General features: G+C 37.7%; 2 protein-coding genes across 2 annotated transcripts; one reads left to right on the top strand and one right to left on the bottom strand.

The window, feature by feature from the left end:
• Positions 1-46: 46 nt before the first annotated feature.
• On the top strand, positions 47-7,388 carry psmc1a (proteasome 26S subunit, ATPase 1a). The gene is made up of 11 exons (XM_067368258.1): positions 47-187; positions 615-668; positions 976-1,072; positions 1,178-1,302; positions 2,214-2,399; positions 2,576-2,704; positions 4,798-4,894; positions 4,992-5,181; positions 6,048-6,199; positions 6,395-6,549; positions 7,159-7,388. Exons 1-11 carry the CDS (start codon positions 185-187, stop codon positions 7,291-7,293), a joined length of 1,323 nt encoding a protein of 440 aa, XP_067224359.1. The 5' UTR covers positions 47-184; the 3' UTR covers positions 7,294-7,388.
• Positions 7,389-8,388: 1,000 nt separating this feature from the next.
• Positions 8,389-26,008, bottom strand: zranb1b (zinc finger, RAN-binding domain containing 1b). The gene is made up of 10 exons (XM_067368257.1): positions 25,624-26,008; positions 22,189-23,150; positions 20,918-21,105; positions 20,667-20,820; positions 18,595-18,666; positions 17,964-18,156; positions 17,020-17,140; positions 13,048-13,177; positions 11,960-12,189; positions 8,389-9,807 (listed from the first exon to the last, which is right to left on the bottom strand). Exons 2-10 carry the CDS (start codon positions 23,033-23,035, stop codon positions 9,592-9,594), a joined length of 2,151 nt encoding a protein of 716 aa, XP_067224358.1. The 5' UTR covers positions 23,036-23,150; positions 25,624-26,008; the 3' UTR covers positions 8,389-9,591.
• Between the last annotated feature and the right edge of the window lie 289 nt (positions 26,009-26,297).

The following is a 26,297-nucleotide window of genomic DNA, read 5'->3' as shown; positions in this document are numbered from 1 at the left end:
GTTAATAACCAACTAGATAAATAATTAGAAACAATATAAACTAATTCGATCCTGTATGTGACATCACGAACAAGTACAGAGGACCTCAGTCAATGTGCCCTCCTCTCCTGAAGGTGGCGAAGAGGACACATTTAGCTTGATCTAACGTTGCTAGTGCAGGAGAAGAAACAGACGTCAAACGACAATGGTGAGCCAGCAAATTTCGCTTCTTTTCTTTTTAAATTGTTTATTTAAACTTTAATATATTTATATTTATGGTCTAGAAATGAATTATACGTACATATTTACAAACTTTGGGTATTTGTCTCAATTGGAGTGCTTGTTAGTTAGTAAAGCAGGGAAGTTAGCTTTTAGTGTAGCTAATGTAATCAAAAATGGAAGCTAATGTAATGTATTATTTTAAAAGAGAATAAATATATGATTAAAAATGTCAGGTCGTTCTTTTTATTATATTCACATATCATTATACACTGGTACTGGTATTAAGGTAAAATTGAAATCATTCAGCATAAAGCTAAGGATAATAAATTTATGCCACATATCTATCTATCTATAGTAGGCAAAATATAGTAGATGATGGATATCATAAATTAAATGAGTGTTTTATTTCACAGGGTCAAAGTCAGAGTGGAGGACAAGGACCTGGTGGAGGGAAGAAGGATGACAAGGTGAGTTTTTATTTAACAGATATTCTCACTGCTATTTAGTGGTTCATATAAACAACATGAAAAGAATCTGAAGAGACTTGTCTTTGAGAAATATAGTAATTTATGCTGCCTTCATGTGCTCTAGGAATTATTGTAAATACAGTTTCCTTGGTAAAAATTGCACATGAACACTTGAAAGCGATGAGCTCGTAATCATGACTTCAGAAGTGGGAATTATCAAATTTCCGATAGCACGTGAATGCAGCATTAAAACAGCAGGAATTGCCTGCTGATTATTAATTTCTGTGTTAACTTCATTTAATTTTAGGATAAGAAAAAGAAATATGAGCCTCCCATTCCTACAAGAGTTGGGAAAAAGAAGAAGAAAGTGAAGGGACCGGATGCTGCTAGCAAACTCCCTTTGGGTAAAATAAACATTGTTATACCTAAACCAAACCTGATGAGAAGTTTCTAAATGAATAATAGTGATTCAAAAAAATCATGAGGCGTCACTGTCGTTTTTTCCTCAGTCACTCCACACACACAGTGCAGACTGAAACTCCTTAAACAAGAGAGAATTAAAGACTATCTGCTGATGGAGGAGGAGTTCATCAGGAACCAGGAGCAGATGAAACCTCTGGAGGAGAAACAGGAGGTGCAACATGACTTTTATTGTGTCTTATTTCATTATATATATATATATATTATATTTAGTATATTTTTAACCAAAATAATTGGTTTAATTTGGCCCAAATAGGCATTACAAAGTAGAATCAAGTATTTAATGAAAGATCTTAAAGTGATGGTTCACTCAAAATTGAAAATTCTGTCATCATTTACTCATTTTCATGTCGTTCCAAATCTATAAGACTTGTTCATCATTGGAACACAAATGAAGAAGAAATCTGAGAAATTTCTGTCCCTCAATTGAAAGTTTATTCACCCCAAACTTGATTCAAAAATAAAACATAAAATAAATCCATATGAATCGAGCAGTTTATTTCAAGTCTTCTGAAGACACACAATAGTTTTATATGATGAACAGATTGAATTTTGGCTTTTATGAAAAAAAATGAATAAAAATAAAACTTTACATAGATTGATTAGCGAACATAAATAGCTCAACCGTACTTGCTTGACGCATGAGAACAAACGTCATTGGTTCTTGCGGAAGCTCAAATGTGCTATTGTAATAAACAAGAATGAACGTCATTGATTCTCATAATTGAGCTTCCGTGACCAAATTTGAATGCTGTAAACATTGTTCGAAAAATGTTCATGTCTCTTGAGAACACTTGGATTAAACTGCTCAATTCATATGGATTCATTCTACGATCTCTTTAACATTTGAAAGCATTTTTGGGTCTATAATCTTTTAATAGAGGGGCAGAAATCTCTCATATTTCATTAAAAATATCTTCATTTATTTTGGATTTGGAACAACATGAGATTGATTAATTGATGGCAGAATTTTAATTTTTGGGTGAACTAACCCTTTAATCCTAAGTCTAGAAACAAATCAAGTTAAAATCATGCCTAGCCCAAACATAATGTTTTGTTTTATAGGAGGAGAGATCTAAAGTGGATGATCTCAGAGGGACGCCCATGTCAGTGGGAACTCTGGAGGAGATCATTGACGATAATCATGCCATTGTGTCAACTTCAGTGGGCTCTGAACATTATGTCAGCATTCTGTCATTTGTAGATAAAGACCTTCTAGAGCCCGGCTGCTCTGTGCTACTGAACCACAAGGTTAGTGAAAGTCTTTAAAATCACTGAAGACCTTTAGAAACTGCAAGATAAATAGGCATTAATATTGACTTATTTACTTAGTTTTATTTGACTAAATTTTTATTATGCCATATAGTTATTAGGCATTCATTGTATTAGTTTCATAATTAAATTTTAAGTGATGTGAATGTTTGCAGGTTCATGCAGTAATCGGGGTGCTGATGGATGACACGGACCCTCTGGTGACTGTAATGAAAGTAGAAAAGGCCCCACAGGAGACGTACGCAGACATTGGAGGTCTGGACAACCAGATTCAAGAAATCAAGGTAACTGATCAGACTTGCCCTAAAATGTATTATTTATTTATTTATGGTTTATTTGAATAGGGACAGATATGATGTATATAGATAAAACTGAAACAATAGCCATCCAATGCAGGTATCATAGTGCTTATAGTGAAAGCTAATTTGCTACACTCGTCTCTAGAAGGTCCTTTATAAACCAGGGGTTTTCAAATCCAGACTGCAGGAAGTAATTTCGGCATTTTACCATTTCTACAGTTTAAAGTGATCAGAACATCAAAACAATGGAGCGGTTCACACCACTAGTGCTCAGGGTCATTAATGATAGTGATCTTTCTGCGTTATATTTTTATCTAGAGCTAAACATGCTTCATTCAAGCTCTTTCCATTCCGCGCGTTGCTTCTCTCCCCCGCTAAAGCACCACATTAAGAGCTGCAAATGACACGGTTATTTTAAAACGGTAGCAGAAACATGGTGAGCAGCAAAATGGATACTTTCGCTAAAACACTGCAGAAAACGAGAATCTGTCATACAGATGACCCTGATTGTTTAACCAAACCATCTTTTCCCATACATTTAGCATTATTAATCAGCATATCAAGAGCATTTCATAATAAACAATGTTATCATTCGGAAGATTATTTAGAAATGACAAGGGAAGACAAAAACTTACTAGTTAACTTTGTTTTGTGCTCATGATGAGAGTTTTCATTATTCGATTATGTACGTTGTTCTTTTGTTTTTTTTTAATAGTTCATTACTTTGAGCTAAAAATAAAAATGGTCCATACTTTTCTTAAGAGGTGGGAGAAATCTTTACTTTTTTTTTTTTTGGTAAATATTGTTAAAATTCTTAGACATCACTGCTTTTTTTGTTATACATTCCCCAATGAAAATGTATAACATTTGCAAAAAAGTATTGTGTGGACCTCCACTGGGAATGAAATGTAGTCTAGACCTCTTGGTATTTTAATTGAATACCCCTGCTATAAACCTTAAAACTAATAATTGTTTTATGTATCTTTTTATCATGACTTTTTAAACTGTACCTTTAATTTGACTGATATTTCAATAACCTCATCTTTAACTCTAATATTTAAGGATTCTGTCACAGGTAGTTTTTTAATAGAGAAACATATACACTGTTTCTCAATATGCGTTCTTCAGCGATCTTGCGTCCTTGTGTTCTTGCTTTACGTCATCATCAACCCTCGAAGTTCATTCCAATACTCAAGAACGCAAGAACGGAGGACGCATGAAAGTACCCGGATGTGTTCTTGATATCGAGGATGCATCGAATGCAAACTTGAGGGAATCGAACCGTTAAAAATCCCAGAAGACACTGCGGCGGTCGACGTATGGAAGCCTGTAAGCTTTGAAGTTCTTGTGAGATTCCAGCTACAAGCTCGCAAATACGTGACGGCTCGTGAAAGTAAACCGTTTGTTTTGCTTAATTTTAATAAAATGATAAACTGAAGAAAGCCTGCAGTATTTTTATTGACATATAAAAAATTATCTTAACATTGACAAAGCATAACAGCCAAAGGCTTCTCATTTTCATAAATACATGCGGTGAAATAAAAAGATAATTATATGAAAACAATGTCTATAATTATATGAAATATTTTTTTTGAACAGGTTATGACATTTGTTTGATGTTATGTTGTATTTACTGTGCATTAGCCACTTATAATATGCTGGGACGGTCAGTTGGTCAGTTGAGCAACAAGATCGCAGCACATCTCAATTCTCAAATGATGCGTTCTCTGTCCTCGCGTCCTTCCGAGATCGTTCTTTCAAGGTCGCCTGGCAAGACCGGACTCCATGAGAACGCAAGTCCGTTCTCTGCGTTCTTGGAATTGAGAAACGGCCATAGACTATGTTCAAGCCAAGTCGACACTTTTTCTAAAGTTCTTATTAGCTTTTCATTTCAAAGTGCATTTCAAAAAGTATTATGTTTTTTAATTGCCAATTTATCTCTGCCCACATGAACTTTATTATGTCAGCACAAATTTCTGAAGTAGACAGTCTATTAATCATGCAGTAGAACATTAGGAGCATAAATCAGCAAATTACATGAAATCAAAATTAATTCCATGGCATGTTTGACATTATAGGAGTCAGTGGAGCTTCCTCTCACACATCCAGAGTATTATGAAGAGATGGGCATAAAGCCACCTAAAGGGGTAATTCTGTACGGTGCACCGGGAACAGGTCAGTCTGTTGGTCTCAAAACCCAATATCGCATTCATGTGATGGTTTTCTTAACTTGTTTCTTAAAATGTTGACATTACATATTCTGGGTGTGCAGGCAAGACTCTTCTGGCAAAAGCAGTGGCGAACCAGACATCTGCCACCTTTCTGAGAGTGGTGGGCTCAGAGCTTATTCAGAAATACCTGGGCGATGGTCCCAAACTTGTACGAGAGCTCTTCAGAGTGGCTGAGGAACACGCTCCATCAATCGTTTTCATAGACGAGATCGATGCTATTGGCACAAAAAGGTGAGTCTAGGAATTTTGAAGCTCACGTTTTAGGCATCATTTTTCATATTGGCTTGATTTATATACCATTTCATGCAATTTTATGCATCATATTGTCTATTTCATACCATTTTATGCACCATTTCATGCTTTTCATGTTCAGAAAGTATTTTTTTTTCCTCCCCATATTGCATGAGGACTGTGTCTTGCTTAATAATGTGAAATAACCACTTTAAGTAGGTTTCCCATTTACCTAAGAAGACCTGGCAGACTATTTATATGAAGTCTCTTATGGTCACCAAGGCTGCATTTATTGGATCAAAAATACAGCAAAAACAGTACTTTTATGAAATATTATTACAAATTTAAATAGTTGTTCTTTATTTGAAAAATATTTTTAAATGTAATTTATTCCTGTGATGTCAAAGTTGAATTTTCAGCATCATTACTACAGTCTTTAGTGTCACATGCTCCTTCAGAAATTATTCTAATATGCTGATTTGCTGCTAAAGAAACATTTCTTATCATCAATGTTGAAAACAGTTGCTGCTTAATATTGTTTTGTGGAAACCGTGATACTTAAGATACTTGATAGAAAGTTCAAAGTTTATTTAGAATTTAGAATTTTAAATAGAATTTTATTATATTTAAATGTACTCTTTATTTACACATCATTCACTTGTTCACAAATTTGCGTTATCCTTTGAAGAGGCTGTTGGTAGATTTTGCATCTGACCCTGACATCTATGTATTTTTTTATTTATTGTATTTATATAGAACATACTATTGAATAGAAAACTCATGCGCGACCACAAGTATGTGTATCAGGTACAGATTAGACTGTCTATATGAACACTGATATTTGCTGTTGTTCTTCCGCACTGCAGGTATGAGTCTAATTCCGGAGGAGAGCGGGAGATCCAGAGAACCATGTTGGAGCTGCTAAACCAACTGGATGGATTTGACTCCCGCGGAGACGTTAAAGTCATCATGGCTACTAATAGGATAGAGACACTTGACCCGGCTCTCATTAGACCAGGTGAATGAGTCAGCTTACCATGTTTATTTCTGCTGAGGGTTTCACATGCTAATTAAATCAAAGTGGACTCACTGGCCAGAGACAAACGTCTGATGTCACAAACGTTAGTGTGGAGATTTTCAATTGTTTTAATGTGCACATAACTACATTACTTTGTATGCTAAGAGTAGGTGTCCCCTTTGTGTGATTCCACAGGTAGAATTGATCGTAAAATTGAGTTCCCGCTGCCGGATGAGAAGACCAAGCGCAGAATCTTTCAGATCCACACCAGCAGGATGACAGTAGCAGATGACGTGACTTTGGATGACCTCATCCTGGCTAAAGAGGACCTCTCTGGTGCTGACATCAAGGTAACATCAAAGGCTTTTTTAATTAAATAAAAGATGCATAATCTTTATTTCTTTTGGAATTAGATTACATGCAAAAACAATTGCTGTATCCGAAACTGCATACTCTATTGTAAGTACTAGATTTGGTTTGCAACCGTTAAAAAGTATGCTCTATAGAGTATATGAATGTGTGTAGTATGAATGAAATTCGGCATGACAGTGACTATATCTGCCATATTGTCACTGTCATGTGACCTACGGTGCCAGTTGTCTCTTCACTGCCATCCACAAATCCTCTCCCATGGCCTCATGGGATATTAAAGTGTCCATCGAATGTGCACTTCAGAATCATGGCGGAAGTAGTAAGTCATTTGCGTACTTTTTACCTACTGCTTAATGAATATGTGCATAATACTTGTCTTACATACTGTTTTTCGCCTACTAAATAGTATGGAATTAGGCACAGGACACAGGGAATGCAGAAAAAGATGCCTTGTCCGACGAATTTACACATTTTAGTTTAAAATGTGCTTAAAATATGAACTCCAGTACAACTTGAACAAAGGCCACCAATAATTGTGAACAAATTTGTATATGCACTTAATAGTGATTTAATATGTTTTCTTCCAGGCCATTTGCACAGAGGCAGGGCTGATGGCTCTGAGGGAACGGAGAATGAAAGTTACTAATGAAGACTTCAAGAAGTCAAAAGAGAACGTCCTGTACAAGAAGCAGGAGGGAACACCAGAGGGGCTTTACCTTTAAAATGTCATTATCCTTTTGATATTAACATTTATTCCTGATGTAACTCTCTGTTTTTCATTTGTGCTCAATGCCAATTAAATATTTCAGTTCACTAAGCCTTTACTGAACTCATTGTCTCATGGTTAGATCCAGAGATCCAGCTGTCATTGCCTAGGGTTGAACGACTTCAGACATTTATGTGATTACTATATCGACTACTCGCTGATTATGTTATTAATGAACAAATAAGCCTGAACCTCGAGCTGAGACTCGGACGTGGGTTGACCTGTGCACAGCTATGGTATATGACAGCGCTGCTCACAAGGCAACTGCTCCTCCTACATAATATTTTTATTAGTTCTTTTTCTCTTATTAGTTGTCATATTTCTCAGATTTCTGCTTGTTCTAAATCATCCAAATAAAGTAGCACAGTAAAGATTAAATTTATAAGAAATCATTAGTGATAGAGAGCCATTGCATGTGAATGAATTCTACCTGGCAGCGTCTCTAATAGTGAAGCTGTGGGTATTAGTTGCTAAGAAATATATGCTAAAGCTTTTCAGTTTCTAAGCTATTTTATTGATAAATCGCTGAACAGTGTTCACAATACATTTCTTTACTACTGAATGTTTCTGTGTGGGCACAATGTGCAGATCTAATAAAAAATTCAAACCGTTGTTTTGACGTTATATAGGTCTTGTTTGCCATAACCTCTTCCTCTCTTTACTATTTATAGTTTGAAATAAACATTAATGAACATCAGAAGGTATGTTGAAAGATACAGTGGAACTTACTGAAATGTATCCTGTCTCAGATAATCACTGTTTCAATATCAGAAAGACGCCAATAAAACAGCTTGTAAACAATGTCACTCAACATTACATTTACTTCAGGAAAGCCATTCAATGACCAACACTTGTTGGTTTAACTAGAAAAATTGACTCTAGAGAGGAACATTTGGCTAAATATATGCACTATATTACATAGTCATATTTTTTTGTACTTAAAATAGCAAGTATATATGAATTTGCTATTGCAACATCTTTAAATAAAAACAAGTAGCTGCAAATGGACATCTAATTATGATCAAGCATGTGTGGTTTTTATGTAGGAAATCAGACTCTTTGTTTTGTTTCAAAGTTTTATAATAGTTTCATAGTTCAAGGACATTCAAAACACTTAGGTCTTCAATATCACCAAGTTTGGTCTCCACCTTATATATCAAATATACCATAGTGTAGCAGAACTATCACATAATTTAAAAAAGAAAATGAAACATGAGGATGCAGGATGTGAGAAGGACTGGACAAAAATACACAAGGTGATGAAATGAGAACGGGAAAACAAATCCAGTTAACCGGTTATATTAGCACTGCAAAAACACTCCACAGATCTCTCTTAATGTTCACTTTGGTCTACATCAAGTCTTTGATGATGGAGGTTTGAAAAACGAGTGGAAAAATGTGCACTGAAAACCTGTGGCCAGACATTTCACAAAAGACAAACGTCACACACGAATACACAACTGAAAGAGTGAACGGACCACATTTAAAGAAGAGCTGAAATAATGTTCCCTTGTGAAAAGGGCATGAAATCTCATCCAACGGACACAGTAAACTGACACATGCCTCTTTTTCCTCGCAGCGTTCACATTTGCAGTGCAGTTCAAAGATGGGACGACAAGATGTGTGTGGAAAAGCATTCATTTCTATGGCTCACAAACTATTATCCAGATAAATACAGAAAATCTGTTAGAAATTGAGTTAAAATGTCCACTTGCGTTCTCCTCGTAATGATCGGGTGAGGAACGGAGAACCGACAACTTTATTTAGAAAAGCAATCGTGACAGTCGTGCGTGTGATTCATATATAACGCTTGTTTTCAAATGTGTAGTGAATTATGTTCTAGTAATCTCAGTCTAGAGTCAAGCTACACAAATAGAAGTAGACATCTGTGTCGGCTCCATTACAAAAAGAACCAGACATTTTAAAAAGGGTGCTTAAATTGCTGCAATTTTCTTTCCTATTCCTTCCACTTCTTTTTTCTTAAATCACTACAAGCATTGCAATGGCAAATTAAAAACAAAACACAAACAAAAGCAAAGAACATACTCTGTAAAGACAAATACAATCATGATTGCATTCCTTTATTTTGCAACAAACCCAAATTATTTGCCGTATTAGTGACAAAAAACGAAAAGGAAACCTCGGGTTTGTCGCTCGGTTGGGGCTATAAAGGTGTGTGTTTGTGTGTTTCCGTATGTGGGGGAACGCAAGAGGGCCATGTTGTAGTGTCAAGTGATGCCAACTGTTCATTCGTTCATTCGTCTTCGTCCTCCTCTTCCTCTCCATCAGAAAGAGTTGGACAAGCGGCAAGCTGCCGATAACCGTCCAGCCACTTCTCCACCATTTGAGTGACAAGCGGGTGGTTCCGCCTCCTCGAGCTCTTCTGCATGGCCACCAAAACCCCACCCTCCGTAACACAGCAGTCCATCCACTGCCTCAACATCCGCTCCTGCTGCTCCTCTGTCCCCATCTGATGGACACACACAGTAACCAGAGAGCATGTCAAGGTATATTAGCCAATCACAATGCCAGCTTTTAAACAGGTTCCAAATAAGAGTGCAACAGTCAGGTTCCAGAAGTATTTTTTTTTCCATAGGGAAACTGATATTAACTTATAAACAGTGAGCTATGAGGCTGTTAATGTTAAATCGATGGTATTTGCTTCCACTGAAGCCATCAGCACACATTATTACAACTTATTTTTTAAAATAATCGTGTTTGACAGTGGAATTTGTGGTATAAAACTACATTACCTATGATGCTGTAAACAAAAACATTCTACCAATCAGAGTCAAAACAAGCAAACTGTGCCAAAACCATCAATGTTGATCCTGGAACAACATTCCATTCCAGTCAACCAATCAGATTTGAGGGACAAGTTTAAAGGATTAGTTCACTTTCAAATGAAAATGAGCCCAAGCTTTACTCACCCCCAAGCCATCCTAAGTGTATATGACTTTCTTTTTTCTGATGAACATAATCTGAGAAATATTAATAAATATCCTGATGAATCCAAGCTTTATAATGGCAGTGAACTGGACCAATGAGTATGAGCTGAAGAAAATGCCTCCATCCACATCCATCATAAACGTGTACTCCACACGGCTCCAGAGGATTAATAAAAGCCTTCTGAAGCGTAGTGTTTGTGTAAAAAAATATATCCATATTTAACAAGTTATGAAGTTAAATATCTAGCTTCCGCCAGACTGCCTTCCGTATTCAACGTACAAAGAAAGTGTAAAACTCTTGCAGTTCACAAAGCTTACGCTACATCCTACATCTTCCCTATTCAACTTACGGAAAAAGTGTAAATGACACGGCAGTTAACACTTTCTTCGTAACTTGAATACACTGCAAAAAATGAGTTTTTGTCTTGTTTCTAGTCAAAATATCTTAAAGTTCTTGAATCAAGAAGCATTTTCTTGACAAGTAAAAAAGATTTTCTTGTTTTTAGGAAAAATAAGTCAAAATTAAGTCAAAATAATCTGCCAATGGGGAAGCTATATAATCTTGTTTTCAGTTTGGATTAAGATTATTTTGCTTACCCCATTGGCAGATTATTTTGCTTGTTTTAAGGACTTATTTTTCCTAAAAACAAGAAAATAATTTTTACTTGTCAAGAAAATGATTCTTGATCTAAGAATTTTTAGATATTTGGACTGGAAACAAGACAAAAATTCTAAGTAAGAACAGCATTTTTTGCAGTGTACGGAAGGTGGTCTGGTGGAAGCTAGATATTTTACTTTATAACTTGTTTAAATATGGATATTTTCTTTACACAAATGCATCGCTTCATTTCAGAAGGCCTTTATTAACCCCCTGAGCCGTGTGAAGTACACGTTTATGATGGATGAATGTGGATGGAGGCACTTTCTTCAGCTTCATACTCATTGGTCTCGCTCACTGCCATTATAAAGCTGGGATGCGTCAGGATATTTATTAATATATCTCAGATTGTGTTCATCAGAAGAAGGATGGCTTGAGGGTGAGTAAAGTTTGGGCTCATATATATCAAATTTAGGCACTTCTACATCTGTTAATCATTTCCCTCTGGTTTTAGGGATAAGTTAGGGGTAGGGTTAGGTTTAGGGGTGGGGACAGGGTTAGGACTAATTTTCTGACAGGAATGTTGTTCCGGGATCAACTAAACATGTTCAAAATCACGGGGTATATATATATATATATATATATATATATATATATATATATATATATATATATATATATATATATATATATATATATATATATATATATATATATATATATATACACACACACACACACACACACACACACAATTTGAATTTGATTAGGCTGTTTGCAAAGCTTTTACAAGATGTAATATAAGTCTAATAATATAACTTTGTAATAATTACAATGGTTTATGCAAGGTGCTTTGCCAGTTTTATATACTAATGGAATTAAAACATCAAGGTAACAAACTGCAAGTTATGAAAAACATATATAAATATGTAAAGGGAAACCCATTAAAAACAACAACATCTTTTTGTATTTTTTTTCCCCATACTGAAAATTCAGACATAGAGCAAACAGGCCTTAACGCCTCTTAAATATGCATGATCTACAGAGTGTTTTCGTGTCAGCAGAGCTGTTCTCACCTCCTGTGCAGACAGAAAGTGGATGTGCAACAGTTTCCGCTCGCTGTCAACCAACGGCAGAAAAGTGACAGTGACATCATCGTCTGTGTTCAGGTTAGCACCAGCACCACGATTATCGTAGCCATCGTTCTCCATGGCAACCAAAGCAGAAAAGTGTCCGCGCGTGTAACCCAGGGCGATAGGACTCTTCCAGCAGAAACTTTGCTCCCATAACAGAGGCAGGTATACACCTACAACAGCCATAGCAAATAGTAATTACAGAAACTCTGTGTGACTGACCCCAAGTCAGCAGAGTGTTGATTGTTTCTGCTGGTAGTTTTATCATTATAGTAGCAATAACAGCCTGCCAGCTGCAGATATAAAAGATCACACAATTCTTGGTCGACACAGTCAAACAGCCCACAGAATAATGCTAATGAGCTTACACTAATCATTAGTGTGAACACTGATAAAATTAATATAATCTTTAGACACGTACAGTGACAGATTCTTTATAACTAAAACAACACCTCAACAAGTCAATTATTTAGATGAGATTCGGCCATATATATATATATATTTGTTTGTATGCATGTATGTGTGTATATACACACAGGATATATATAGGATATATATATACAAATATTAATTTATATATCCACTATACAAAAGTCACATTTTTTCATGTTTTTGAAAGAAGTCTCTTATGCTCACAAAAGCTGCATTTATTTGCTGCATTATATCAAGCATGCAGTAAAAACAGTAACATTGTGAAATTACATTACAATTTAAACTTTTCTATCTGAATTTATTTTAAAATGTAATTTGTTTCTGTGATCAAAGCTGAACTTTCAGCATCATTACTTCAGTCTTCAGTGTCACATGATTCTTCAGAAATCATTCTAATATGCTGATTTGCTGCTTAAGAAACATTTCTTCTTATTATCAATGTTGAAAACAGTTGTGCTGCTTAATACAAATTTTTTTCAGGATTCTTTGATAACCAGAAAGTTTAAATTGGCATTATATTGGTCATATATATGAGATAATAATAATAACAGCTATTGTAAACAGAGCAAACTGCATGAAATATCTTAAAGGCAGCTCACCCTGAAAGCGTGTGTATCCCAGCGTCTCTCCTCTGAAGCTCTTGTAATATTTCACACCGTACACTATGATGGGCCTCCGAAGGATGTGTGCCAAAACAAACACATGCGTCTGCTCTAAACTCGCACCCGGCTACAGACAGAAGAAACAAGAATACAGAGAGAGAGAGAAAGAGTGTGACAACAATAAAATGGTAAAACAGTTTTTCCGATTTCCTAGGGAAACCTCAATCCTCATAATTTTGAATTATGAAAAATAATTCAACATGAAACACCGTTTGCAACTAGGGGTATGCACAAATAGTCAAATATTCGATTTGAAATAATTATTAGAAAAATAAAAATACTATTCGAATTTTGCTACATGTTGTGTTGCTGGCCGTAAATGAGGTGAATCCATGATACATTCTAAGCACGCAACCTAAAACTCACAGTTATTACTACATGCATTGGGTGGCGCTGTGGAGCGTGTAAACAAGATTGTATTTGATCACTTAATGTAGTTGTCTGCCTCTAGGTGTAGCTTAGTTTTACTTTGATTAAAATGATCTTAATAAGTGATCTTACTCTTATGATCAAATGAATCAACATGTGTGCAAACACTGTTGGATGAAACTAAGCTATCATAATATCACCACCACAATGAGAAATCATATGAAATCCAAACACCCAACACCAACGTTACTGACCAGTTGAATGAGGAAGGACAGTTGTCCATCACTGCATTCACGACTACAGGAAAGTGTAGCTGTACCGAGAAAAGAACTTAGCTGATAGCAAAATGATCAAGACATGCTTCCTTTAAGTTTTGTTGAGGGAGACGGGTTTAAGAACAGAAAACAAAGTGCTGTAAGAAACTTCACTTAGCACGTCGTTATCTTTGTGTCCCTGCAACGTCTTATCAGACTGAAGTGCCACTTTCACCCGAGCATGTAGATATTCTTGTTTTTCTCAACATGAACATGTGAAACAATATAAACATGATAACTATATGCTGACTAAAGTGTATATATATATATATATATATATATATATATATATATATATATATATATATATATATATATATATATATATATATATATATATATATATATATATATATATATATATATATATATATATATATATATATATATATATATATGTATATATGAAACTGAAACACTGGCCAAGGATGAGATTCATGGAGGATTCACACCGGCCTGGTGGCCAATCTTCACTGATTTTACATTCCATCAATAAGAGCAGAGTGTGAAGGATCAATTAGCAGAGTAATATCACATCTGTACATAAATATTGCAATCCACACGACATAGTGGGAGACATAGAGTTCAAAAGAGGACAAATTGTTGGTGCGTGTCTTGCTGGCTTATCTGTGACCATGACAGCAAGTCTTTGTGGTGTATCAAGAGCTGTGGTATTCAGGATAATGTCAGCATACCATCATGTAGGACAAACCACATCCAACAGGAGTAACTGAGGACTCAAGAGGAAGCTGTCTGAAAGGGATGTCCATGTACTAACCCGGATTGTATCCAAAAAATATAAAACCACAGCTGCCAAACTCACTGCAGAATTAAATGCGCACCTTGACTCTCCTGTTTCCACCAAAACTGTTTGTCGGGAGCTCCAGAGTCAACATTCATGGTCAGGCTGCTATAGCCACACCTTTGGTAACGTGCCAATGCCAAATGTTGGTTTCAATTGTGCCAACAGTGCAAATCTTGGGCTGTGGACAATGTGAAACACGTATTGTTCTCTTATGAGTCCACTTTTCCACATATATGGGAGTTACAGTGTGGAGGAACCCCAAAGAGTCTTAACACCCAGACTGTTGCTGCCCAGCGTGAAGCGAAGGGGTGGATCAGTGATGGTTTGGGCTGCAATATCATGGCATTCCCTACTGCACTTGATGGGTGTGCCACTGCCAAGGACTACCAAACCATTCTGGAGGACCATGTTCTGCACCTAATGGTTCAAACATTGTACCCTGAAGGGGGTGCCATGTATCAACGTGATAATGCACCAATACACACAGCAAGACTTGTGACAGAATGGTTTGATGAACATGAAAGAGAAGTTCATCTCCCATGGCCTGCAGAGTCACCAGATCTAAAGACGGGGTATTTTGGAGGAGCGAGTGAGAAAACATTTTCCACCATTAGTATCACATAGTGACCTAGCCACTGTTCAGGAAGAGGAATGGCTCAAAATCCCTCTGGCCACTGCGTAGGACTGATGAACAGATGCTGTATTGGCTACAAAAAGAGGCCCTACACCATACTAGTAAATTATTGTGGTCTAAATCAAGGTGTTTCAGTTACATTGTCCAACCCCTGTATGTTCTGTACGATGATTGGTGCAGTCTGCTTTATTAGCATTTTTTTTTATTCACTCTGCTTGAGCTTATTAAAAGGTGCAGTAAGTGATTTCTGGTAAACACTGTTAAAATTTGAAATCAAACACGCCCCTACCCAAAAGGATCACACCCCTATCTTGGAGCCTCTGCCCCCACATTCATGTACACGCTATGCATCACAGGCAACGACTATCTGCTGTGCCTGCCACCCGAAGGTATGACATCAATAAGTGAAAGCAATTGGTGTTACTATGATAATTCAGGTCGAATGTCAAATTGTTATTTAGCTCCTCTACTCCTTCGATGGCAAAGTCCCTTCCATCCCAAAAAAACTATTTTTCATGAACAGCTCCCTACATAACATGATAATCCATGTAACTAATTAGAAATGTGACAAGATTAAGGAGTTATAGCGATCACTAAAATGTGAACCAAGAGAAAAAAAACTATTAGGAGTAGGTTATCTCACTTTTCGGACACACTTTGGGAGTCGATGCTTGAAACGGGCGGTGGAGGAGGTTTAGACATTCTACGCTTATAATAATAATGCAAATGAACAAACAAGCGAAGATGACACATGAGTATATTCAAGCAAAAGACAGCATATCTTAGTTCTATAAAAACACAGCAAAACCAACATTACTCACGTATCGAGAAGAAACAAATCAACCTCTGCGTCCATTTTCAGGCCTTCCCGCTCAGATCTCTCCGGCGCTGGAAAGCTTCTCTGATATTAACACACGTCCTACCTCTTGCTTGATTGTAACCCTCCTTTTTAAAGTTATATTTCCCTGGCCTTTTCCTCTTTTTTCCTCATCTCCCTTTTTCTATAACTGTTCTGCTAATGTCGGACTTGTGCACTGAGCTCTCTCTCTCCTGTATACGCCACTTACTGCTGATTGGCTACAAGTGTGTTTTTGTGCTTGGTCTGATCCACTTTTCAACAGCGTTTTACAAAAATTGCTTACTGCACCTTTAAATGATTTTGTTGTTTAATGTTTTCAACTAAAAGATAACCTCAAGTTATGATGTAAGCTTGTTGTGTATATTGCCTAATTACAAACTTGTCGTTAAACTTCAATTAAATAAACATAATCAAATATTTCTTTGTTTGTTTTTAGGAGCCCAAATAATAAAATACAATATTTTTGAAAAATCCCCATTTCCATTTGCAACCCATCACTATTTGACATATTCCCAGTGAAAAAGGATATTTAATGATCCACTTTAAGCAGCCAAAAAGAAAAACTGTTTAGAACTGTAGTGAGTTCTAACATCTTGATGAAAGCTTATGAAGAAAAACTTTGTTCCTTCAGAATAACATGCACTGTTGAATCGTTCACAATAAGACCACAAATGTGTATTACCAATGTAAACAGGGTGAGTTTTGATTTCACGCTGACTTCAAGCACAAATAAAAACGTCCAAAAATCTGTATGGAAATGACCAAGTAATAGAAACAATGCTGTAAATAATGTTCAAACATCTGTCTAGCCCTCATCCTCTTGGTCTGTATGTGTGTGTTTCTGCAGTCAACTGCAGGTATCTCAGTAGGTGGTGAAATATTAATGTTTTCCCTGAATCTATCAGCCACTGTAAATCTGGTTGCTTACCTGACTAGCTAATGATAGTATAAACGCCCAGTCCTCCTGCCACTGCTCCTCCCGCAGAGAGAAATGCAAACCAAAGCTTTGGGAATACCAGGATTCCCACTCTTTCCAGCGTGTATAAAACCTAAAAAATACACACACATTATATCTGTGTATATAGGTGTATCTATATTACACCTATTTATATAAACACAATTGAAATTAAACAAGGATTACAACAATGACAAGATTTGCTTATGAAAATATGCACGATGCTGCCCATGCAAAATACTACTAGTGTGGTCTGGGTAGTTAAAGGTGCAGTAAGCGACTTCTGAGAAATGCTGTTGAAAGTGGATCGGAACGAGAACACACAACACACTTGTGGCCAATCAGCAGTAGGAGGCGTATTCACTCATAATGGGGGAGGAGAGAGAGTGAGCAAGAGGGAGATTTGAAGAGAGATGGCTGAGAGACACTACAAAAGAGAAAAGGTCAGAGGAATATTGATGGTTATGATCAGGCAAGAGCTTTGAGACCCGTTGTAATATTAGAAAAGCTTTCCAGTGCTGGAGAGACCTTAGCGGGATGGCCTGAAAATGGGCTCAGAGAAGTAACTCCAAATGCTCCATACAGAAGTAACACTGGTTTTGCAATGTTACACAGATCTAAGATATGTTTGTCTGGAGCTGGTGTGCAACAAACAAACTCATCCTTGTATATACGTTTGTGTACTGTATGTTCATTTTTTGTTCTTACTTGTCGTTTGTTCCTCATCTTCACTTTATTTCTTATGAAACATTCATTTGCTTCACTTCAGCTATGATAAAGAGACATCCATTTTGAAGGGTGGAGCAATGAAGGGAGGGGTTTGTTTGTTTGGGTTGATTTAAAATACCAACAGTGTTTCTCAGAAATCGTTTACTGAACTTTTAACATGAACCCAGCATACTACTTTCCTGTCTTACCAGTGAGAGCAGTCGTGTAAGCTATCGTTGAGGCTTTTCCTAAGGACAGAGTCTTTGTCGTAAATTCCCCATGTGGCCTGTAACACTGAATCCAGAAGGCAATCTCCCGCGGTCCGGTTCCACAGAGCATACAGCCGGCTGTCCAGACGTGTGTCCATAGACCAGTTAATGATGGGAGACTCCTCTTCCAGCTCTGAACACAGAATAAATCAGTTTCTCAACCCGTTTCTTTGCACACCCAGTGATACATTTTATTTCTGCTAGCTGCCTGCTGCTCTTTAGGGATGGAACGGAAATAGACCAGCATTTTCTAGATCAGTTTCTTCTCAACTGGTGGGTTGCGACCCAAAAACAGGATGCAGGTCTTTTTCTGATCTGGAACAATACTAAAATGCAAATAAATAAATCAAATTTATGCCATCGTTAGCTAGACAATTGCAAACACGGCCAACATTGTGCAGACCAGAGTTTACAATCACTGAATTTCAAGACACGGTCCTCAAGTAAAACTAGTTGAGAAGCAGTGATCTAGATTTACATTTGAGCAACACATGTAAAACTCAGTTTTAATGCGCTGCCCATTCATTTTTTGGTTTAAAGTATAAAATAAATGCTTAAAAAAAAAAGTCACCTTTTTGTACATCTCGATCCAGGACCTCATCGAACAGCTTTTCTTGAACATTTGGAGGAAGGTCTTCAATATCTTTGGGTGAAAAAAAAAAACCTTTATCTGTTAAATGGGACATATTATGAATTTTTATTCACTTTTGAACATACTTTTAAATAGTTTTCCTTTCAAGCAGTGGTGTAAAGTTTTTGAGTAAATGTAATCAGTTGCTGTTGCTGTGTGGTTTGGTCACCCAAAAATGAAAATTCTATCATTAATTACTCAGCCTAATGTTGTTCCCAACCCGTAAGACTTTCGTTCATAATGAAATCTGAGAGCTTTCCTCCCTTGACAGCTATGCAACTACCACTTTGACACATCGAAAGGTTCATAAAGAGATTGTAAAGCTAATCCATATGAATTGAGCAGTTTAGTCCAAATTTTCTGAAGAGACATGATTTTTTTATATGATGAACAGATTGAATTTAGGCTATTATTCACATAAAAACATTCATCAACTCACATCAGGTGTGGTAAACCGAAGCTCAAGCATGTTTGCTTGATGTGCAAAAATTATTGAGGTTCATTCTTGTGTTACACAGTACGTTTGAGCTTCAGCAAGAGGTTTGTTCTCGCATGTCAAGCGCATTCAGTTCAGCTTCTGTTGGATTAAACCATTCAATTCATATGAATTCGATTTTTTAGGATCTCTTTATGAAATTTTTTTTTTTAAGCGTCAAGTGGTAGTTGTGTAGGTTGTCAATGGAGGGACAGAAAGCTCTCAGATTTCATCAAAAAGATCTTCATTTGTGCCATTATAAAGCACGCATCCGAGCTTTATAATGGCAGTTAGCGAGACCAACGTGTATGAAGCTGAAGAAAGTGCCTCCATCCATATCCATTCATTATAAACGTACTCCACACGGCTCCGGGGGGTTAATAAAGGCCTTATGAAGCCAGACTGCCTTCCGTATTCAACCTACGAAAAAAACGGAACTGGCGTCACGTCAGTTAAGCTTTTCTGTAAGTTGAATTGATTGAAGTGTTTTGAACTGCGAGAGGCATTGCGCTTTCTTCGCAAGTTCAATATTGAAGGCGGTCTGGCGGAAGCTAGATATTTAACTTGTTAAATATGGATATATTTTTTTACACAAACACATCGCTTCACTTCAGAAGGCCTTTATTAACCCCCTGGAGCCGTGTGGAGTACATGATTATGATAGATGGATGTGGATGGAGGCACTTTCGTCAGCTTCATACTCATTGGTCTCTCTCACTGCCATTATAAAGCTCTGATGCGTCAGGATATTTATTAATATACCTCAGATTGTGTTCAGAAAGAATAAAGTCATATACACATGGCTTGAGGGTGAGCAAGGCTTGGGCTAATTTTCATTTGAAAGTGAACTAATCCTTTAAGAGAGTATGCGATTTCAGAGGAAGCCCATCTCTGATTTTGCATGGCACCTAATTTTTTCTGCAGCAGTATATTTTTGCAACAAACAAAGGTATAACACAATCTACAGGGCATTAAGGGTACTATATCTTGTGCGTTTTGCCCTTACTCACCCAAACTTGTCAACATGGCTATTTTACATGAATGTACATTAGCAGGTAATTGTGAAATCCCAGGTGTTCCATACAAGAGATGAGGACACATGACTGCAGCTGGTGATGAGAACGAAACCAGCATATCCAGTGCAAGTAGCCTTTCACTATTTCATTTTACTTAACATTATTTCATTGAGAGACCTTTTTAAAGAAATTGTTTACATATGTCCTTTTTGAGCACTCGAGCTTAAATGAGACTTGAGTGTTTGTAGACGTTTTAAGAGAGGCTGTTGACCTTGATTTATTGCAATATTGAGATGTTCAGTTTTATTTTGATTTACAAAATAAACGTGATTGCTCTGTTTCTTGTTTACACTGGTATTTCTCTTGGGTGTTGAGAATGAGTAATGCATCTTTGAGACTATATTTAGTATGAGTAAAATACTTAAGTACTGTTAGAATCAGATACTCTAAGACTTTTAGGCAGGAGGTTAAAATCCCAGGGCAGGAGGTTAACTCTTTCTTTATACATTGTGAGTGATCACCTGCTGGTAATGTGAAGGTGACAAGGTCAGTGAAGAAGTAACAGGGGAATTCTCCTTTACGCCTGTGAAGTGCTGCCGCCACCTCTCTGCGGATCTGTTCTGTCAACTCTGGACACACCAGAGCCGGTATACACTTTGCCGTCTGCTGAGACACCTGAAATTCATTCACAAACAATCAGCAATTTTATAATGTCACATTGTAAGCTGAACTCCCTTGACCCCCACATAGCCTATGCATGTAAAACTCTGACCTCTGTGAGGAGCACTGCAAGCATGTCCTGTCTTTGGAAACGGATGGCCAGATGCACCAGAGTGAAACCAGCATCAAATGCAGACGGGCGGTTGAGAATCCGCACCTCGTCTGCAGTCAGCTGACGTGCAATATCACCGCCTGATGACTTGTATGCCTCCACAGCCGCCAGATCTCCCTCGACTACACCTGATGAAAGTGTGCATTACATATGAGTGAGTTGATTTTCACTTTCACAACTCTTTCATGTTGCAGTATGAATTTCAGATTCAATTCCCATCGGATCTATAGGATCAATGGGAATTTCCCAGAAGACAATGATGCTGCTTTAGAGATCAATGATTTCATACTCTAGTGCAAGAGAACAGATAGCTAACAGAAGTGTTTCTAAAGTAACAGAGCCCACGAGAGAAAAAAATCTGTCAGTTTGCATCAAACCATGTGCATACAAACCATCTCCCACCGGCTTAGAGATGAAAATAAAGGTTTGATACCAGCTGATATCAAAAGATTTAGCCTTTTAATTTCCACTGCACATCACAGTTAAAAGGATAGTTCAACCAAAAATGAAACTTCTGTCATCATTTACTCATCCTCAAGTTGTTCCAAACCTGTATGAATATCTTTGTTCTGCTGAACACAAAAGAAGATATTTTGAAGAATGTCGGTAACCAAACAGTTGATGGGCCCGACTGACTTCCATAGCATTTTTTTCCAATACTATGGAAGTCAGTGGGGCTCATCAACTGTTTGGTTACTGACATTCTTCAAAATATCTTCTTTTGTGTTCAATAGAAGAAAAAAAATTCATACAGGTTTGGAACAACTTGAGGGTGAGTAAATGATGACAGAAGTTTCATTTTTTTGTGAATTATCCCTTTCAGTAACACTTCATAAACCCTGTAACACTTTATATAAGATCTCATTTGTCAACACTAGTAAAGTACATTAGTTAACATCAACTAATAATGAGCATACTTCTAGACTAGAGCATCTAATACTAATACTTCTAGACTAGAACATCAATTAACCTTAGTTAATGTTAATTTCAACATTTACTAATTCTTATAGTGCTACTGACTTCCCAGATTCTCTAAAAATCACCAAAACACCAGCTGATTGAACAATGAGCAAAAATGATAAAGAAAAGAGTAAAGAGAAAACATCATGCAGCATTTGAGTGCAGATATAGACACATTCAGACATTTTTAAAATGTGGCTAAATACGTTTTGGGGAAACTGTATCTGGCACTAATGGTGCTCAATTCTCACCAGCGCAGGCATTCAGGAAAAGCCAGTCGCTTCTCCGCATCCTGTTCCGGATCTGTTTGAGTTTTTTAAAGTCTGCCTCCTGCTCATTATCGCTGCCCACCGCTCCCGACGCCAGCTCGATCTTCACCTCTGCTTGCCCTTTACAAGCAGGCGGAGAGAGTTTCCTCTGCCTGCCCCGGAGACCCCCGCTCACCCCACCTCCCCCCGCTGTCCTTAAGTTATCCCGCTCCTGCTCATTAACTATCGACAGGGACGTGGCGCTCTCCGCCTCTGAATCTTGCTGGGGCGCCTCGGGCGTACTGCTGGGTTTAGGGTGGTCACACACCACACACCTGAGACTCCTTGGCCAGTTCTCGTAGGTGCAAGCTGAGCACGGCCAACGCTGTGTGTGCATGTTGAGCCGATTCCGGTCATTATACTCCTCGCAGGGGTCCGAGGTGACCGGGGAGGGTCTGGACCCAGAGTCCGAAGTCTGGGGGGCTTCCGACGGACTGAGCGGACCCTGTTTTGAGCCCTGCTGCCTCTGACTGAGGCACTGCGTGCAGCGGATGGCGCGAGGCCAGTTTAGGTAGGTGCACATGTGGCAGGACCATTTGCTGCTGGTCTCGGGCAGCTCATCTACGATCCGTACCCGAGGTCGAGCGCTGGAGTCGGGGCAGATGAGCAGAGTGGAGCCCCCCTGGGTGGTGCAGAGCTGGGGGTCCAGGCTGGAGCTGCTCTTGAAGGGTTCCTCAGTGATGATGGGCGCGTTGTGCCTTTGGGCCCGACACATGGTGCATTTGATGGCGGACGGCCAGTTCTCGTAGGTGCAGTACTCGCAGCTCCACTTCAAGCCAAAATCTGTCATCCTCGCTCACGCCAGTCACCACAGCTGATCGCCCCCCCTCCCTCCCTCCCGCCCGCCGGTCCTCCGTTCTTCGCCTGCTTTCACTCGCTCACGGTCACAGAGCCTCCAGTTTCTCCTGCAATAATCAAAGACAGGCAAAGATTAGCTCTTGCTGGGAAAGGAAATATGCTGATTGACAACAATAAGAAAAAATTTGATATAAAGTGGGCTACAAAAGATCAGCAGCAATTATCAGCAATATATACAGTCAAACCAAAATTTATTTAGACAACTTGAACATTTCATTCATTAATACAGTTTATTCACTATAGTTTAAAAAATTGTAATAAAATATGACAAGATCTCAGAGTTAAACTGTGTCAGAAAAAAATTATCGTACTTATTTCAGATAACACTTGGTCAGGTCAAAGTTTCTGAATAACTTTTGGTTCCAAATGTTTTATCAATTTTACTGGTAGTCCACTGTATGAAGAATTTTAGGTAATATATGGTATAATATGTCACAGTTTACTTTATTTTGCTATCCTCACTTACATAAATGAACTATAGTGTCCTGCACCCACTAGAAAAATATACCAAAAATATCAAAAATGTCTGAATAATATTTGGTTTGACTGTATGCTATATAATTTATGGCCATGAAGATTTTTTTGGAAAGAAATTAATACTTTTATTCAACAAGGACGCATTAAATTGATCAAAAGTGACAATGAAAAAAGTTACAAAAACAAAAATTATGTTTCAACAAAAATATTAAGCAGCACAACCGTTTCACTGATAATAATAAGAAATGTTTCTTGAGCAGAAAATCATCATATTAGAATGATTTCTGAAGGATCATGTGACACTGAAGATCGAAGTAATGATGTTGAAGATTCAGTTTTGTTATTGCAGAAATAAATTTGGTTTGTCCACTTTTGCTTTAATTTGATTTAATCCACAAGTTTAGAATTGAGAGTGTTCCAAGAGCATCTTGTGCTTCAGTGAACCTTTAGTACAAACGAGTTACATGGTCGATGTCACGATTTTGCTTAAATTTGATTAGCGACCCAGAAATAGTACAGGATATTTTTATATTTAGCCTTTCTTTGTTAAAAAGTACTAGGTAAAGATCATGGTATATGAATATGATAATCAAATAAGTACGATCCAGTAGCTTTTTGCATTTGCAGTTTGTACTACTCCTTTTTTTTGATCGACTTTGACTATTATAAGCTTCCATTCACTTAATTAAAATAATGATGACAACATTTAAAAGTGTTACAAACGATGCAGATGACTGACAAAATAAACATTGGTATCAGCATAAATCATGATGACACAAGTGACAGTGCATGTACATTCTGTGCTTTTCTCCATGTCTCTTTATATAGTAACACACACAAATCTCTTTATTTTGTCTTTTCAATCACACCTTTCTCCCTCAACGTGAACGACCTTAATCTTTTCATTTGCTGCTGTAATAAAAACGAGCACAATGCATTTATTCTGAAAGGCTTTTTAGAGCGGAAAGTTGTTCACGACTCTGGATTATTCCTGACAGTCCAAACAGGTGGGCTACGACAGAGATGAATCCAGCTCACTGGGGCAAACGGTCACATCCTTTGACCTACATTCCTACACTCTCATTTGGTTATTGGACTAGATTTTGGTTATTAACATTTGTTTAAAAAAAGAGACCAATTTTTTCATGATGGCCTAGATTTCCCTGACAAATTTGTACTATGGTGGTAACATGGTACAGTGATGTTATGAAGATGGTAATGGTACTGAATTATTCACATATACATACCACATCATTTACTTGGCAAGTCAAAGAATATTACCATGGCACATGTCAAAAAAACATGGTATTAAAATCATACAAGTACAACAACTACGGTATTTTCCGCTTTTGTCTTACATTTAGCTAACGTTATGCCCTACATTTAAAAAAACATTTAAAAGTTCACAACAACAGGCCTACTGGTTGTAGGTTCAATGTTTCGAAGGGTCAGCGTCTGTCAGATTGGATAGTGAGCTGTCAAAATACTGGACGCAATACTGAAGCCGCAAAAATGCTATTTAGATAGGCTGTAGGTTTTGAAACACCTCTTATTACACGACAGGAAACCTGGCTATAACGGTGAGAGGAGTTTTTCTATAACGGGCGATGAAAATGGAATGCGAGAAGCATTTCCGCCGCTACAATGTATCAAGTTCAAATGTATACAGCTCAAATGTATCCAGTACAAACTCTGCGCTGATACATTGTAAACACTTTCGGCTCGCTTCGGAATTCCACACCAAGGTGTCGATTTTACCCGAACTATAACAACACCATAAAAGAGCTAAAAGAGCTCTAGTGTTTGTAGCTGCACTGTAAGTAAACACATAGAGCTACTTCAACTCAGACTGTACACTGTCCATTGACATTTTCACTTCCTTAAAAATAAATAAACATAAAATAAATAAATAAATAAATATTTCTATAAATTATACGCGAGCATTAGAAAACTAAAAAATAATATGTATGAATTTGCCCTGTTGCATATACTGTTACTGTGATTTTTCTCCCCCACCCCCCCCACAGAAATAAAGGCCCTTACCTGTTTTCCCCCTTCACACTTCAGTTTGCAAACACTACCGTTCCAGAGTTCGCCCTTCTGCAAACCGAACGCCTGTCCTACCGAAACCCAATCCGATCGGGTCCAAATCCAGCTCAGCACCGACAATCTACCGCGACAGCAGAAGAGCGATTCTGCGGCCGAACACCCATGTTATTTCTCTCCCTTCCTCTGAAACCCCAAACACCACCGCGATCTTCGGATCAAAGCAGATTTTAGAGGGTTTTAAACACCGGAATTCCCATGTCTGTTGCCGTTGTAATACTAACTGGCTCTAATGGCGGCGGTACAGGAGCGGGGGTAAACCAAAATAAACCTACTCCGGAGATACTGGTAGGAGGGATATCACCTGGATCAGCGGGCACATATGATTGGCTCTCGCTCCGTAAACACTGTGAAAACCAATGAGGGCGCATTTCTTTCGTTAAAGGGCTTCACGGCATACTTCCTTCATAAGCAATAACAATCAGGAAACTGTAGCTCTCGATCCGCCATGTTGGCTCTAAGAATATCAGGGATGGAATATTAGGTTTCACTCTGGATTGGAGCCAAAATGGAGTGTGTTTCGTGTGTTCGGCTCCACTGCCAAGACCAGGGGGATGATGTCATCGTTTCAGAAAGATCTACCGCAGCATCATCTGCAGTGACATAAGGGC

This window comes from Chanodichthys erythropterus, chromosome 18 (genome assembly GCF_024489055.1).
Source record: "Chanodichthys erythropterus isolate Z2021 chromosome 18, ASM2448905v1, whole genome shotgun sequence".
NCBI lineage: Eukaryota > Metazoa > Chordata > Actinopteri > Cypriniformes > Xenocyprididae > Chanodichthys > Chanodichthys erythropterus.
The sequence above is the reverse complement of the archived record's forward strand: the minus strand, read 5'-3'. Positions and strand labels throughout refer to the sequence as shown.

Bases quoted from the DNA above. Each gene is read 5' to 3' on its own strand.
- zranb1b (XM_067368257.1), bottom strand. From the start codon at position 23,035: ATGACAGATTTTGGCTTGAAGTGGAGCTGCGAGTACTGCACCTACGAG. The intron at 18,157-18,594 runs GTGACTTTTTTT...TTCTGTGTTCAG, and splicing joins GGATCGAGATGTACAAAAAG to AGCTGGAAGAGGAGTCTCCC. The intron at 17,141-17,963 runs GTAAGACAGGAA...TGTATTTTTTAG, and splicing joins TTACACGACTGCTCTCACTG to GTTTTATACACGCTGGAAAG.
- psmc1a (XM_067368258.1), top strand. The intron at 669-975 runs GTGAGTTTTTAT...ATTTAATTTTAG, and splicing joins GAGGGAAGAAGGATGACAAG to GATAAGAAAAAGAAATATGA. The intron at 1,073-1,177 runs GTAAAATAAACA...TTTTTTCCTCAG, and splicing joins TGCTAGCAAACTCCCTTTGG to TCACTCCACACACACAGTGC.